This window comes from Sinocyclocheilus rhinocerous, unplaced genomic scaffold (assembly GCF_001515625.1).
Source record: "Sinocyclocheilus rhinocerous isolate Xijiao unplaced genomic scaffold, SAMN03320098_v1.1 scaffold182, whole genome shotgun sequence".
NCBI lineage: Eukaryota > Metazoa > Chordata > Actinopteri > Cypriniformes > Cyprinidae > Sinocyclocheilus > Sinocyclocheilus rhinocerous.
The window spans coordinates 738,533-754,873 of NW_015655576.1; the positions used below are offsets into that span (position 1 = coordinate 738,533).

At 37.2% G+C, this 16,341-nt stretch overlaps 1 protein-coding gene across 1 annotated transcript; it reads left to right on the forward strand.

Annotated features, from left to right (window-relative positions):
- Positions 1-1,609: 1,609 nt before the first annotated feature.
- LOC107718621 (butyrophilin-like protein 3) lies at positions 1,610-14,057 on the forward strand. Its single transcript, XM_016525789.1, has 8 exons — positions 1,610-1,667; positions 4,499-4,849; positions 5,150-5,419; positions 5,611-5,709; positions 5,902-6,177; positions 6,478-6,747; positions 7,006-7,113; positions 13,522-14,057. The coding sequence occupies exons 1-8, from the start codon at positions 1,610-1,612 to the stop codon at positions 14,055-14,057; spliced, it is 1,968 nt and encodes a 655-aa protein (XP_016381275.1).
- Positions 14,058-16,341: the final 2,284 nt, after the last annotated feature.

Here is a 16,341-nt window from a genome sequence, read left to right on the forward strand (position 1 = left end):
CCATTCTGTGAGTTTCTGATTTCTCTGAGTGTGAATCCTCAGAGGGTTGGTGTGTTTGTGGATTATGAAAAGGGTCTCGTCTCCTTTTATGATGTGGAGTCCATATATCATATCTATTCTTACACTGACCAGTCTTTTGATGAGAAACTCTATCCATTTGTTTGTTTGGGGGAAGGTTATTATTCTTGGAATACAAATTCTATCCCACTGATCATCTGTGATGATTACTAATGAGATCAGTGACTGTGACATAAAAGGAAATACAACTAAAAGAAAAAAAAAGTGTAATAGCAATAAATATTGCATATTATTTAGACTGCTAGTGAAAGCAATTATAGGTTTATTCTATGTTTCTCAATAGTGTTCGGTATTTGTTAATGAATGTCCAGATTGTGCAAAGCTGGAATAAAGCAAGTTCAAATATAGACGGTTTTCATTTGTGTCACATGTGTTGCTCACTACATCATTCCCACAGTGCTGTCTGTGTTATTCCATAGTTTTCATGACTGTAATGTGTGAATTCTATGTTTTATTATTAGTTTGATTTCACATTGATTTTGTCTTATACGGATGGTTCACCCAAAAATGAAAATTCTGTCATCATTTACTGACCCTTCAAGTTGTTCCAATCCCTCCCCCCAAAATATACTACCCTGTTTTTTTTCTATTGAGTGAAATTTTGAGGTGTTATCAGTATATCTGATGTTCTGTGTTAAAGTGGCTCTGTTTAATTTCAGATGTTCATTGTTGAGCTCATTTATGATCATTTTAGAGATTAGCGTTTTTAAAGCCTAGAAAAAATTTTTTCACTGGATAAAATCCTAAACTACAACAGTTTTTTTATTTCAATGAATTTGGTCACACTTTATTTTAAGATCCAATTCTCAATATTAACTAACTATTAACTATGTATTTTACCTCAGTAAACTCCTAATTTGCTCATTAATACTTAGTAATGTAGCTGTTAAATTGGCACACGTTCTATTATAAATTATATTCTCTGCAGAGCAGTTTTTTGTGTCATCACTTAAGTTGTTCAGTGATGTAAATACGTAAAACCAAGCCAGTAATGACTTCTTTATGATCTTCATATTAATTCTCATATCAACACAATTTATTCAGACACTCAAGACAATGATCATAATTCATAGAAGAATCAAGAAACACCTGAAAAAGGGTAAGTCTAGCAAGAGCGTGACTTGAGGTCAGATATATGCTTTCATCAAGTTTAAATAATGTATAATTATAAGTAAATGTAAATAAATAAAAGGGTATGATGTTTTTGAAACAGGAATAAAAAAAAGAATTTTTCAAAATACTAGATCCAATTGTTTCAATTTACATGAATAGTCATCTGTATATCTGTTTGGGCATGTTTGATAAAGTATGTTTCATATTTCTGCAGGTTTAACTGGTTTTCATGTAACAGAAAGTGATTGTGTGTGTGTGTGTGTGTGTGTGGTAAGCTTAAGTTTTTGGTAAGTGTATGTGTATGTACTTAAGTATTCTGAGGCAAACACTTGCATGCTAATACACCATTCTGTGAGTTTCTGATTATAATATGTTTTCTCTTTTCATAATTTTCTTTTAGCATCTGTGTCATTCAGGGATGAAGTTCATTTGTTTGACGCTGCTGATTATTAGTGGAATTACAGACTCAAGATCAGGTAATGGTTTACTCCTTTTAGAGAGCTGTGTTTTAAAGAGATGAGGTGTGTGTTCATGTGTAAAAGAAAGAGTTTTTTACACTTTTTACATGGCTACGTACCAAATAAATAAATCGACATGAAATACTGATATAGCAATTATTTCATTATCTTGTAGAAACTGCAGAGATCATGTGCATGTAGAAAACTAGGCTAAGTTGCAGGATAAGCGGTCAGTTATATAACGTTGTCAAAGATAAATAGCATTATTCAGAAATATTTCACCACTGAATTGACAACTGATCAGTTCATCGAGAGAGAGAGAGACTAATCAGTTTTACAGAGAGCTGTGCAATTATAATTAATAATACATAGTCAAGTGCAAACCTTGCTGCTTTACATGGAAACGTGTGGAATGAGGAAAAACAATTTTTAGGAAAGGTGTGTCTCTTGTGTTGTTTTGTTTGTTTCAAAATACTAGAATCACACATTTGTTGTGATCAGTGTGTGACAGGGTGGTTTGACTAGTGCCAATGACATTAAACCTGGCTTGACACATCTAAGTTATGCACTGTTATTGTAACTTTTTGTCCCTTTTGGAGGTTGATACTAGACACTTAACTGTCCAGTGAATTATTATCTTCTTTTGTAGATAATCATATAGGTTTGATGATAACACCTCGGTTCACATGTAGAGGTAAAGACACAAAACCTGTAGGTCTTGCGCAGGGTCTCACAGGTCCTTACAAAGTCTTAAAATGTCAAAAAAAAAAAAAAAAATCAGTTTTATCAAAATTTAAGGTCATAAAATTGTTTCAGTATCTTAAAAGTATAACACAAGTCTTAAAGGGATAGTTCACCCAAAAATGAAAATTCGATCTCAAATTTCAAAAAATATTTTGAAAAATGTGCCAAACAGTTTCTGGTCCCCACTGTCTTCCATAGTAGCCCTTTTTTTCATACTATAGAAGTCAGTGGCATCTGTTTGGTTTCCCACATTCTTTCAAATATCTTATTTTGTGTTCAGCCAGGGCCGTTTCTTACCATTTTGGTGCTCTAGGCAAGATTGTACTCCACTCCACTGTAAAATGATATTAGTGTGTTTTAAAATAATGTTAATCTCTAGACGCACAACGTGTTCAATGAAAAATAAATGAACAATACTTAAAATAAAATAGGAAATATTACAATGTTTATTATTATTATTATTATTATTATTATTATTATTTTCACACTAACCCATCCCAGTAGGATTTAATGAACAGTTAAAGAAAAAGTTAACAGAAGAAAAAAAAGACTTGAAGCATAAATAAATAAATGAATAAATACATACATACATACATAAATATGTATGTATGTATGTATGATACTCTTCTTCAAAGAGTATCCATTATAAAACACTCACCAGACATGTGACCATAATGAAATGTGCTTGTGCAAAAAGCTATCAGAGAGCGGTTTGTTTTGCATTCATTATAACGGACTCGCACATGTCTAATAATGTACGACTCAAGTATGTCATTGTAATCATCTTTACCTTGATTACACTCATCGTCCAGCAAAACTTTACTGGTGAGACACTGATTTGCTCTATTCAGCCCATACAGACTTGTTCTGACTTTAGCAGTGGCTAGATTGAAGCAATAGAGAAATAGCCTATTTCGGATTAGAATTGAGCATGCTGAATTAACTTAATTTTGGTTCTTATTTTATTTATTTATTAATTAATTAATTTATTTATTTTTAGTACATTTTACATTTATGATGGGCTACTTTAAGTATTAAAATAGATCATATAGAATGGTTGGTAAAGACTTTGCTGACAGTATGTAACTGCAATTATATGTATTATCTAACAACAAACACTACTGGTTAGATTCCTGAGAGGTCAACTAATGCAATAAAATGTCAAAAAATGAAGTAATTTCCTCAATTTACCAGGTAGTGTGCTTGAGAAACACTGAATGAGGTTCAGTGCTGGAACTATTAGTTGTTTGGAACTATTGGTTACTCCACGACACACGTTACTTCTGCATTCCTCAATTCCTATGGAAGGCTAGCCACACTTGAAGATTTTAAGGCCGATTTTAAAGGGGTCATATGATGCGATTTCAAGTTTTCCTTTCTCGATTTGCGGATGTTGTGTCCATCTATAGCTGAAACTTGGCAGCCACAAACATGCCATGAAAGCAGAGTACAGAGAAAGAATATCACCCATATTCTTTCTTTTTTTTTTCACTGTACAACAGAAGTACAGCCTGTGGACAACTTTGACTGTCCTTCCATGTGTTTTTCTTCTCTAATCACGTTTCTCAGTGAGAATCTCAGTGAGATCTCGTGTCTGGTCAAATCATCTGGTGTGTGCGTTCAGAGGATTATAAGGCTAAAAATCAGTTGAAACTGTCTTCATGTCTGTGGTCTCCCATAGTTTTAAAATCGGTTAAGATTTGAAAATCGTCTAGTGTGTCCCAGGCCAAAGTCTGTGAGATTGTGCAACTCTGTTTGTCAGAATCAGCAAAATCCAATATCAATCCACCTCTAATTTGTATGTATTGATTTTGTTTGATATTAGTACACAAACCAATTTTATTAAATATGTATATATTGAATAAAACATGTCTTGGGTATTTTAAATTTTGCAGTTACTAGGTTTTGCATTTGAATGTGTGTAGCATCCTTCTAACTGAGTAAAATAATCTGGTATATGTGATTTATGTTGAGATTGTATAGGTTTGTATATGGACATATGGTATTCGTTTTACTTTAGCAGGTCTTGACAGGGTCTTAAATTTGACTTTAAAACTCTTCAGATACCCTGTATGTAACAGACCTACTTTCTTTCTCTTTTACAGAGCAGTATAAGGTAGTGGGTCCTGCAGATTCTGTATTTGCTGTAGCTGGTGAAGATGTGATTCTGCCCTGTTCAGTCAAACCCAGCATCAGTGTTGTGGACATGAGAGTGGAGTGGCATAGACTAGATCAGAAATACTTACTAGTGCATCTCTTTGATGATCATGAAGACAGAAACACAGAGCAGATTCAGTCCTACAGAGGGAGAACAAAACTGAATCATCAAGAACTACAGAGAGGAAACGCATCACTCAAACTCTCATCAGTCCGAGTCTCTGATGAAGGACTTTATAAATGTTTCATTCAGTCCAAATCCTGGAACGATGACACCACTGTTAATGTTAAAGTTGAAGGTGAGTAAACCAGTGAAAGCTAACATTTAAGTTTAGTCATGATGCGTTTGATGTAGGTTAAGATGAGGGGAAGAAGCCCCCAGTAAGATGGTGACAAAAATCAATTCAGCATATTTATAAACTCTGTATATACTAATTAATGCTGACATATCATCTGAGCAATGGTATTTGTGAGAGTAATCTCATTAGAATGGTTTTGAGGTAAACTGATCTAATATTTGAAAAAGGTGAACCTCACATGTTGCTTTTTTATTATATTGTTTAATTCACTCACTGAATGTTGTTGATGTTGGTCTGTAGCTGTAGGACGTCCTCCAGTGATCACTGTAGATGGGTTTGATCATTCAGGAGGGCTTCATCTACAGTGTGAATCTGAAGGCTGGTATCCTGAACCTGATCTTGAGTGGCTGGACAGTGCAGGAGTCAGTTTGAGTTCAGAAACTACAGAGACACACAGAAACACAGAGGGATTCAATGTGAAACATACTATCACTGTACATCACAGTGACAAGATTCACTGCAGAGTCAAACTGAGACATCACATGCTGGAGGCACTGATTATCAGCTCAAGTAAGTACTGGCAAGTTTGTCATCTTCTTATGGTATTTTTGATGAAGTAAAAATATTTAATGATTATCAGCTTAGTCAGTTACATTATGTAAAGCTAAAACATTTTACTGTCTATGTACCATTCAGAAATGAACATGATATATTTTTTTAATAATCTTGTCAGAATGCTTAATTACTGTTTTGTTTTGCAGGTAATATGTTTAATTCTTGGAGGACATCAGTCATCGTGATTGTTGTGCTCAGTGTGATTGCTGGAATACTGATAGCTGTGTTTGCTCATAAAAACAGAGGTAAAATACTTGTTTTCTTGTTATTTTATATATTTTATGTAAATAAGGCAGTATAGGGATAATATTCAAGGCAAAGCAATGCAAGTTTATTTATATAGCACATTTCATACACAATGGTAATTCAAAGTGCTTTACATAAAAAAGGATTAAAATAATCATACAAATAATCACAACAATAAAAGCAAAGTTCAGTCAAACCCAGCATCAGTGTTGTGGACATGAGAGTGGAGTGGCATAGACTAGATCAGAAATACTTACTAGTGCATCTCTTTGATGATCATGAAGACAGAAACACAGAGCAGATTCAGTCCTACAGAGGGAGAACAAAACTGAATCATCAAGAACTACAGAGAGGAAACGCATCACTCAAACTCTCATCAGTCCGAGTCTCTGATGAAGGACTTTATAAATGTTTCATTCAGTCCAAATCCTGGAACGATGACACCACTGTTAATGTTAAAGTTGAAGGTGAGTAAACCAGTGAAAGCTAACATTTAAGTTTAGTCATGATGCGTTTGATGTAGGTTAAGATGAGGGGAAGAAGCCCCCAGTAAGATGGTGACAAAAATCAATTCAGCATATTTATAAACTCTGTATATACTAATTAATGCTGACATATCATCTGAGCAATGGTATTTGTGAGAGTAATCTCATTAGAATGGTTTTGAGGTAAACTGATCTAATATTTGAAAAAGGTGAACCTCACATGTTGCTTTTTTATTATATTGTTTAATTCACTCACTGAATGTTGTTGATGTTGGTCTGTAGCTGTAGGACGTCCTCCAGTGATCACTGTAGATGGGTTTGATCATTCAGGAGGGCTTCATCTACAGTGTGAATCTGAAGGCTGGTATCCTGAACCTGATCTTGAGTGGCTGGACAGTGCAGGAGTCAGTTTGAGTTCAGAAACTACAGAGAAACACAGAAACACAGAGGGATTCAATGTGAAACATACTATCACTTTACATCACAGTGACAAGATTCACTGCAGAGTCAAACTGAGACATCACATGCTGGAGGCACTGATTATCACCACAAGTAAGAACTGACACTTTTGTTGTTGTTATTGTTTGTCATGTTTTCATTTTGTTGCAGTAAAATGTTTTAATGATCATTACCTTAGTCCATTACATTATGTTAAGCTTAAAACATTAGCAGCATTGGATTCATTAACAGATTTTTATATTATAATTTTATTGTGTATATACCATTCAGAATTTAGCATTATATATTTTTATGAACCAGTAATAAACATTTGATTTACACAATGTGCTGAATTACTGTTTTGTTTTACAGGTAATATGTTTATTTCTTGGAGGACACCAATCATCCTGATTTCAGTTTTTATTGTGCTCAGTATGATTGCTGGAATACTGATAGCTGTGTTTGTTCATAAAAACAAAGGTAATATTCTGTTACTTTATGCATTTTATGTATGTGGCCACTGGTCGTCTTAGCATCATGAAAAACAAAAATAAAATACAATTGAAATTCAGAATGGATTATATATAGCCAAGAAAGCGTGCAAATAAAGCTCCCTTTTAACATCACAAAAAATTAGTCATCACCGGTGTCTGAAGCACATGTCTAAACACAACAAAAACATTGGCTGGCAACAGCTTATGATGTCACTACCAGTGTGACCATTGTCTGAAGGAGACGAAGCAGGCATCCCTGAGGCATGGCGAGGGGATGCAATGTCTCGTTCCCTTTCAGGGAACCATGGTTACATGCGTAACATGAGACATTCCCTTTCAAGGGAACTCACACTGCATCCTCTAGTGGTTGCTATGGGGAACGAAATACCCACTCTGCCATGTTGAGGGGAGTGCATGCCATAATCTCTGAAGGCAAGCACTAAGCATCAGCTCCACAGGATAACCGTCATAGTTACCCCTCGGACGTAGCAATCAGTGACACTATCCCCTTCAGCCAAAAACCTGAGCTACATACCCTAAAGAACTTACCACCTAGGGACTGAGCAGAAGGGAGCTCGGCCTCAGGGCAGAGCTCAAAGGCTTGGAATCACATCTAGTATGATTCCTTCAAGGGGATATGGCCAGGCATCTATTTCTTACTATTTCTACCAGACCCTAGCCTGTCACCTAAGGGCAGTAGTGTGTTTAGGCACCACGCAAACAACACAATTGTGTGGGGCCCCACGGTCCAGGAGGCCCCCAGAGCAGAGGCATCATACCCATTCAAACCGAGGAGAGGGGGAACGTGCCCCTCAGATTTTTGACCCAAGTGGATTCCAAAAGACAAAAAATAGCCCATACAATTGAAATTCAGAATGGATTATATATAGCCAAGAAAGCGCGCAAATAAAGCTCCCTTTTAACATCACAAAAAATTCGTCACTCATCGCGATCTCACAAATTCCTGTTATAACGTCTCAGGTAATGCATGTAACCATAGTTCCCTGAGAGGGAACGATACACTGCGTCCTCTAGCGGTCACTATGGGGAATGCTTCCAGCATCACCGGTGTCTGAAGCACATGTCTAAACACAACAAAAACATTGGCTGGCAACAGCTTATGATGTCACTACCAGTGTGACCATTGTCTGAAGGAGACGAAGTAGGCATCCCTGAGGCATGGCGAGGGGATGCAATGTCTCGTTCCCTTTCAGGGAACCATGGTTACATGCGTAACATGAGACATTCCCTTTCAAGGGAACTCACACTGCATCCTCTAGTGGTTGCTATGGGGAACGAAATACCCACTCTGCCATGTTGAGGGGAGTGCATGCCATAATCTCTGAAGGCAAGCACTAAGCATCAGCTCCACAGGATAACCGTCATAGTTACCCCTCGGACGTAGCAATCAGTGACACTATCCCCTTCAGCCAAAAACCTGAGCTACATACCCTAAAGAACTTACCACCTAGGGACTGAGCAGAAGGGAGCTCGGCCTCAGGGCAGAGCTCAAAGGCTTGGAATCACATCTAGTATGATTCCTTCAAGGGGATATGGCCAGGCATCTATTTCTTACTATTTCTACCAGACCCTAGCCTGTCACCTAAGGGCAGTAGTGTGTTTAGGCACCACGCAAACAACACAATTGTGTGGGGCCCCACGGTCCAGGAGGCCCCCAGAGCAGAGGCATCATACCCATTCAAACCGAGGAGAGGGGGAACGTGCCCCTCAGATTTTTGACCCAAGTGGATTCCAAAAGACAAAAAATAGCCCAATAATATTTTTACATTTGATACAATCACACCGGTGTGATTATCATCAGCTGCTCAATTCAAATCTGCGTTCGCGCTTTGGCTGGCGCTGAGCCTGAGACAGACGCACTCACTTGTCATCTATCAAAACTTTTCCGTGTTTTCAACCATATAATGTTTATTTTCTGTTTCTCACACTGTCGCAATTACAGTGAAAGATGAAATGAAAAAAGTGTCGATTGCGGCATTAAATTGATATCTGCTCATGTTGTATCAAATCTTTTTTATGCGTTTTTGCAGAGTTGCGCATTAAACCAATTACAGACGATTATGTTGAGTTTATGAATGCAGTGTCCAATCAGAAGCGTTCAGATTAGTCATCTCTGAAACGTCGCGGAGGTTTGTTCAGTGCACGTACTCATTGCAAATTCTCCAATCATAAACATCAGAGTGCAAATGTCCGTACGATGTAATTAAGAGATTCATTTCACAGTGTAGACAGTTTCATTGATTATAGGCAAACCGGAGTTTTTGACAGTGCTTAAACTCGCACTAGATTTAAGTCAATGAAAATGTTATTTGATAATGTAAATATTCTTGGCTTACTTTCTGTACAATGAAAGCATTATAATTAGTAACTTACAATATCTTTTATTAAATTCACGTTAAATACAAAATCAGACGTATTAAAATATTTGATTACATGACACCCATAAGTAAAGTACTTAAGTAAAAAGACGGGTTTTATGCGTAGGTAATAGATTACACTTAGGCTACTAAATTCACTTACTTACACATATTCAAGAATCAAGATATTTCATGATATAATTAACAAGTTTGGGTATATTTTAAATGAAAAAGAAAACGGAAAAATGGTGTGATTATCATCAGCTGCTCAATTCAAATCTGCGTTCGCGCTTTGGCTGGCGCTGAGCCTGAGACAGACGCACTCACTTGTCATCTATCAAAACTTTTCCGTGTTTTCAACCATATAATGTTTATTTTCTGTTTCTCACACTGTCGCAATTACAGTGAAAGATGAAATGAAAAAAGTGTCGATTGCGGCATTAAATTGATATCTGCTCATGTTGTATCAAATCTTTTTTATGCGTTTTTGCAGAGTTGCGCATTAAACCAATTACAGACGATTATGTTGAGTTTATGAATGCAGTGTCCAATCAGAAGCGTTCAGATTAGTCATCGCTGAAACGTCGCGGAGGTTTGTTCGTGCACGTACTCATTGCAAATTCTCTAATCATAAACATCAGAGTGCAAATGTCCGTACGATGTAATTAAGAGATTCATTTCACAGTGTAGACAGTTTCATTGATTATAGGCAAACAGGAGTTTTTGACAGTGCTTAAACTCGCACTAGATTTAAGTCAATGAAAATGTTATTTGATAATGTAAATATTCTTGGCTTACTTTCTGTACAATGAAAGCATTATAATTAGTAACTTACAATATCTTTTATTAAATTCACGTTAAATACAAAATCAGACGTATTAAAATATTTGATTACATGACACCCATAAGTAAAGTACTTAAGTAAAAAGACGGGTTTTATGCGTAGGTAATAGATTACACTTAGGCTACTAAATTCACTTACTTACACATATTCAAGAATCAAGATATTTCATGATATAATTAACAAGTTTGGGTATATTTTAAATGAAAAAGAAAACGGAAAAATGGAATAAAACCAATAGGCCTACATCAGTTATACAGTACTATCGTGGCTGCTGTGTGTGGCATGACAACCCCCCCACCTTCCCCACAAGTGCACCCTCAAAAATTCTAAGTACATGACACCCCTGCCCCCAAGGAACGCGATTTCTACCAAAGGGGCCCCCAAGGACCGCTTGTTTAGGGCCCCCAAAATTCGCACCTGCCTAGGGGGACCCACTGTGTCTACCCCTAACTCCCGGGGAGGCTACAGGATGAGGCTCTGAATAAGTACTCAGAGCGGAGTACTCAGCATGATGACCACTTAAAGCGGGGGGTGTACTGAACACGCTCAACCTATGCACATGATAGAGCTATTGGGAGCAAATACTCAAATATCGACCCTCTAAAGCAAGGGGATTACTGTTATGCTCACCACCTTAGTGAGTGGTGTACTCACAGACAACCCTCTGAAGTGAGGGGAGCACTGCCAAGCTCGACCATAAGGGCAGATCATCAGGGAGACTAATGACCTGACTTTACTGCAGCACAGAGCTCTAGGGAGCGAAATACTTCGCATAAGAACTCTCTAAAGCAAGAGGAGTACCAAGTGTGTTCAACCTGTGTGCAGAACAGAGCTCTCAGGAGCAAATACTCAGCATAATGACCCTCTAAAATGAGCCTCTAAAATGAGCACTCTAATGCTTACCACCTTAGGGATCAGCGTATTCTCAGACAACCCTCAGAGCAGAGGGGAGCACTGCTAAGCTCAACCATAAGGGCATAAAAGAGACCCATCAAGGGCCTAACAACCTGGCATGGCTGAAGAAGCTCTAAGAAGCGGAATACTCTGAATACGTACCATAAAGGAATACATACCATAAAGGAGGCTCACAGGGTGCCTAACAACCTGACCTCACAGAGCTCACCCAGCACAGAGCTCTAGGGAGTAGAGTACTCTGCATAATAACTCTCTAGAGAGAGAGGAGTACTAAGAACGTTCAACCTACATGCAAAACAGAGGTCTCGGGAGCAAGTACTCAACATAATGACCCTCTAAAGCTGTGGGAGTACTCTTACGCTTACCGCCTTAGGGAGTGGCATACTCACAGGTGACCCTCTGAGCAAGGGGAGCACTGGCAAGTTCAAAATTAGGCTGCCCTTATCACGAAGGCCCATTGAGGACCTAACAACCTGGCATGGCTGAAGCATGGAGCTCCAAGGAGCGGAATATTCTGCAAAACAACTCTCTAGAATGAGAGCACCACCCTCCAAGCTCAATCTATGTGCAGCTGAACAGGGAGACTCACAGAGAGCCTAGCAACCTGACATAACTGCAGCATAGCGGTCTAGGAAGCGGAGAGCTCAGCATTACAACTCTGTAAAGCGAGAGGAGCACAAGCCATGCTTGACCTATGTGCAGACCAGAGCCCTCGGAAGCAAGTACTCAGCACAGCTACCCTCACGAGGAGGCTCAGAAAGAGCCTATCAACATAGGCGGAGCGTGTGTAAGGCTGGGGAAGGTTTAGCCTTCCCCTGGCCATGGAGACTTGGGGCAAAAATGCCACTAAATTGGACAAAAATGCCCCTGCACAAACAAATTAAATCTATTACGTCTGTTGCTAACAAAGTGAAAATGAACAGACAATGTCGATTGTGGCATCAAATTAAGATCTGTTCATGTTGCACCGTATTTCATTTGAGGCATTTTAAAAGTGTTGCGCATTTTAACCAATCACACACAATTCTCTTTAGCTTAGGAATGCAATGGCCAATCAGAGGCGTTCAGATGAGTCATCACTGAAACTCGTCAGTTTTGAGTGCGCGCGCATTCTCTGACTGAATTCCGCGAAATCTCTCATCATAAACAACAAAGCGCAGATGCACGTACAATGTAAGTAAGAGATTCATTTCACAGTGTATACAGCTCCAGTGATTATAACGATATATATATTTTTTGAGAGTGCTTAAACTCGCGATAGATCAATGTTAGTGATAATGTCACTTTCTATATCAAATTCTAACGTTTTTATTAAATTGTAATCACGTTAAATACAAATTCAGTCCCATTAAACATATGCCTACATGACACCCATGTCTGGTTGTTGCCTAAAAAGACGGGTTTATGATGTTTAATACATTTGGCTGCTTTTAGCCTTACCCTGGAGTTGGTTCACCTTCTGCCTATGCCTATCAACTCTAAAAACTGCTATCACACCAAGTTTAGGGAGCCATCATTTGCGTACGGTAGGGGTGTAACGATACACAGATGTCACGGTTCGGTACATACCTCGGTTCGGGGTCACGGTTCGATACGATTTCGGTACAACAGGAAAAAAACAACAAATCTACTATTGTTTTCCACAGTGAATGTAATTCTGAATGCTGATACGGCTCATCGACGTCTCATCGTGTATTGTGATGGGAAACAAGTGAAACTTGTAAAAGCACACAAAAAAGAATTGGATAGAAATGAAGCACAAAAAGACAGATTTAATGATTATCTTGGTGTTCTTGGGAAGGATGGATTCTCCTCAGGGTGTTTTTACTTTGAGGTGCAGGTGAAGGGACAGACTGAGTGGTATTTAGGAGTGACCAGAGCATCTGTTAGCAGGACCCCTAAAAATTCACACTAGGGGATCCAACATTGAAAACGATGACACATAGAGAAAACAACCTCAAAGCAAATGAATCAGGAAAATGAATCAGGAAAAACACAACCAGAACAATCAGAACATTTCAGTCTCCAAGTAGCAAATGTGAAAATTGTGAACATTATTGTTCATAATATAATACACAGTGAACATTACAGGGTTTTTTCCCCATTCTTTTTTATTAAATTCATTATTCACACATAATCAAGTATTTCCATTTTTGTTAATCTTCTTGTAAAGTTACCATGATTCCTATAAATAATAATTGTCATTATCTTTGTTACGTACTCATCTGTAAAGCAGAATTTTCAATATTTTTTGCAGTGAATGTGATTCTGGATGCTGATATGGCTCATTCACATCTCATCGTGTCTGATGATGGGAAACAAGTGAGAAATGGAAACAGAAAACAGAAAGGAGTGGATGAACAAAAAGACAGATTTGATCAATATCTTGGTGTTCTTGGGAAGGATGGATTCTCCTCAGGGTGTTTTTACTTTGAGGTGCAGGTGAAGGGACAGACTGAGTGGTATTTAGGAGTGACCAGAGCATCTGTTAGCAGGACGGGGTCGATATGTCTGAGTCCTGAGAATGGATACTGGTCTGTGTGTCTGAAAAATGGGAAATATTGGGCTTATGAGTCTTACCATGTCTCTCTTTCTCTGAGTGTGAAACCTCAGAGGGTCGGTGTGTTTGTGGATTATGAAAAGGGTCTTATCACTTTTTATGATGTGGAGTCCATGTCTCTTATGTATTCTTACACTAATCAGTCTTTTGATGAGAAACTCTATCCATTTGATAGTTTGGGGTATCTGAAGAATGAAAACTTCACACCACTGATTATCTGTGATGATTATTAATGTGATCAGTAACTGGATTTACATTATGAAATAAAAGGAAATTAAATAAAAAGTGTAATGTAATAAACATTACATATTACTTACACTACACACAAGGAGGATTTTATGTGATCTTAAAAACCTTTTGATTTAAAGAATTATGCTTAAATGACTAAAATGAGTGTAACTGAAAATACTTTATTACTTATTCCTCTATATCACTATGAATTTTGTTTACAAGATAAGGGGTTTAATTGATCTATAAATATTATGAAATACATTTATTTATGAATACTGTTTTGAGCTGGAGCAGATAATGAATGAAAAGCATCATACAGTTAACTGTTCCTCCTTCAATAGTGTTTGGTATTTGTTGATGAATCTCCAGATTGAGCAAAGCTGGAATCAAAAAACAAGCTCAAATATGAGACCGTTTTCATTTGTGTAACGAGTTGTTAACTACATAATTCCCACAGTGCTGTCTGTGTTATTACATAGTTTTCTCTACTCTACTAATGTGTTTGATAGCATAAAGAATCAGTAGGTTGGTCCAAACATTGATTAGATTTGTGAAACAGATGAATTATAACAAGTTTAAGTTCATTAATTTACTCATATATTCATAAGTACTCATGTACAAATAGTCTTCATTTTCATTTTATGTATACATTTTTGACATTAATGTCAATGTGACAAAGGGCCTTGGTCACTTTCGTTCCAGCAAATGTTAAGATGTTATCAGTATGTCTGATCTTCTGTGTTGCATACAAAGTAGATTTTTACTGCCAAACTTCTATAAGTATCATAACAGTAGTCAATACAACTCATGTACTGTGGTCAAAATCTCCCGAAGCCATGTTATATTGTGATATACAAACTGTTATTAAGTTATAATCATCCCTTCTGATAGAGCTTACAAATCTCTGAAAGTGTAATAATGCCTGATGTAAATGCAGTATTGTGACCCATTTCATTCAGCACCTTTAAATATAACTATTTTATATCTGCTCAAATTGTCTCTACTTTGCTTTGTTGCTTTTGTTTAAATGGTCTTTTGGGGGGAATATTCTCAGCTAAAATTGATGTGTACTTAATTTGTGATTAATTAGATCTAGAATTAGATTAATTAGCATCTAGTGGCTACATCATGGTGTTACAGATGCTTTTGAATAACATATATCAAATATATGTAAAATCAATAATTTTACCTATATTTGAAAGTGAAAAGTGACGTGTAGCCATTTATGTATTTTTGTATCTTGGACTGACACTGTACAGGCAGAGGAAGACAAGTTGAGCTAGAATCCTAGTAGTATCCCTGGAACATATTTTTGTTTTTAAAATACAACCCTTCAAAAAGGATTTTTAAGGATGAGAATGTATTTGCAACAATTAATGAAATGACTCGAGACTTGACTCGGACTCGTGATGAAAGACTCCAGACTTGACTCTGACTCCAGCTTAAAGACTCAATACTTGACTTCAGACTTTAGATGAAAGACTTGTGGACATGTCTGCATCACACTCCTCCACAAATAGTTATAAACCTATACAGTCAAAGCCCGAAGACACACGTCTACACAGAAAATAGTTTTCACCAGCTGGAATGATGGAAAGTACACTGTGTCATCATTGCTTACATTGTTCAGATATTAAAACTAAACCAGGAATGATCTCCTTGTAATCTTCTTGAACTCTCATATCAACAGAATTTATTCAGTTGTGAAGAAGACAGTCAGTGTAAGTCAAGGAAGAATCAAGAAACACATTCACTCTAACGAGTGTAGGAGGAAGTGAGATACACTGTGGGCTTTCAACAGCTTGAGTGCTAGTATTGGGCATATTCTATATGTAGAGTAGGAGAGAGCGGGACAGAACCTGACACTTTTTGACTTTCTCAGTTTGTCAAAGGGCTTCAGAGTATATATTTTTTCCACATTAATTTCCCACTTGACTAGTACAAATATGTGGGTTTGGTTCATAATTACAGTGTATACCTTTTTCTTTGTTTACCTAAGAAAAAATGGTAGTGAAATGTGATGACATGCCATGTGTGGGGCACACTGTAACATCTGAGGGACACGTGGTAACATGACCATATGACAGCTTAAAATGTTATCTGATCTAATGATATATATATATATATATATATATACTATATATATAGGGATTGAAATTAACTTTTTCACTCACCAGCCAATTTGGCTACTACATTTTTAAGTTACCGGCCATTCATAACTTCTATTTGGCATTTATAATGAATAATTCCTTACATTTATATAGCGCTTTTCTGGGCACTCAAAGC

What these genes read in the sequence shown, in the direction of transcription:
- LOC107718621 (XM_016525789.1), top strand. Translation starts at nt 1,610, where the DNA reads ATGAAGTTCATTTGTTTGACGCTGCTGATTATTAGTGGAATTACAGAC. An exon ending in GGCACTGATTATCACCACAA is followed by an intron (nt 6,748 to 7,005) that starts GTAAGAACTGAC and finishes TTTGTTTTACAG; the next exon opens with GTAATATGTTTATTTCTTGG. An exon ending in GTTTGTTCATAAAAACAAAG is followed by an intron (nt 7,114 to 13,521) that starts GTAATATTCTGT and finishes TATTTTTTGCAG; the next exon opens with TGAATGTGATTCTGGATGCT.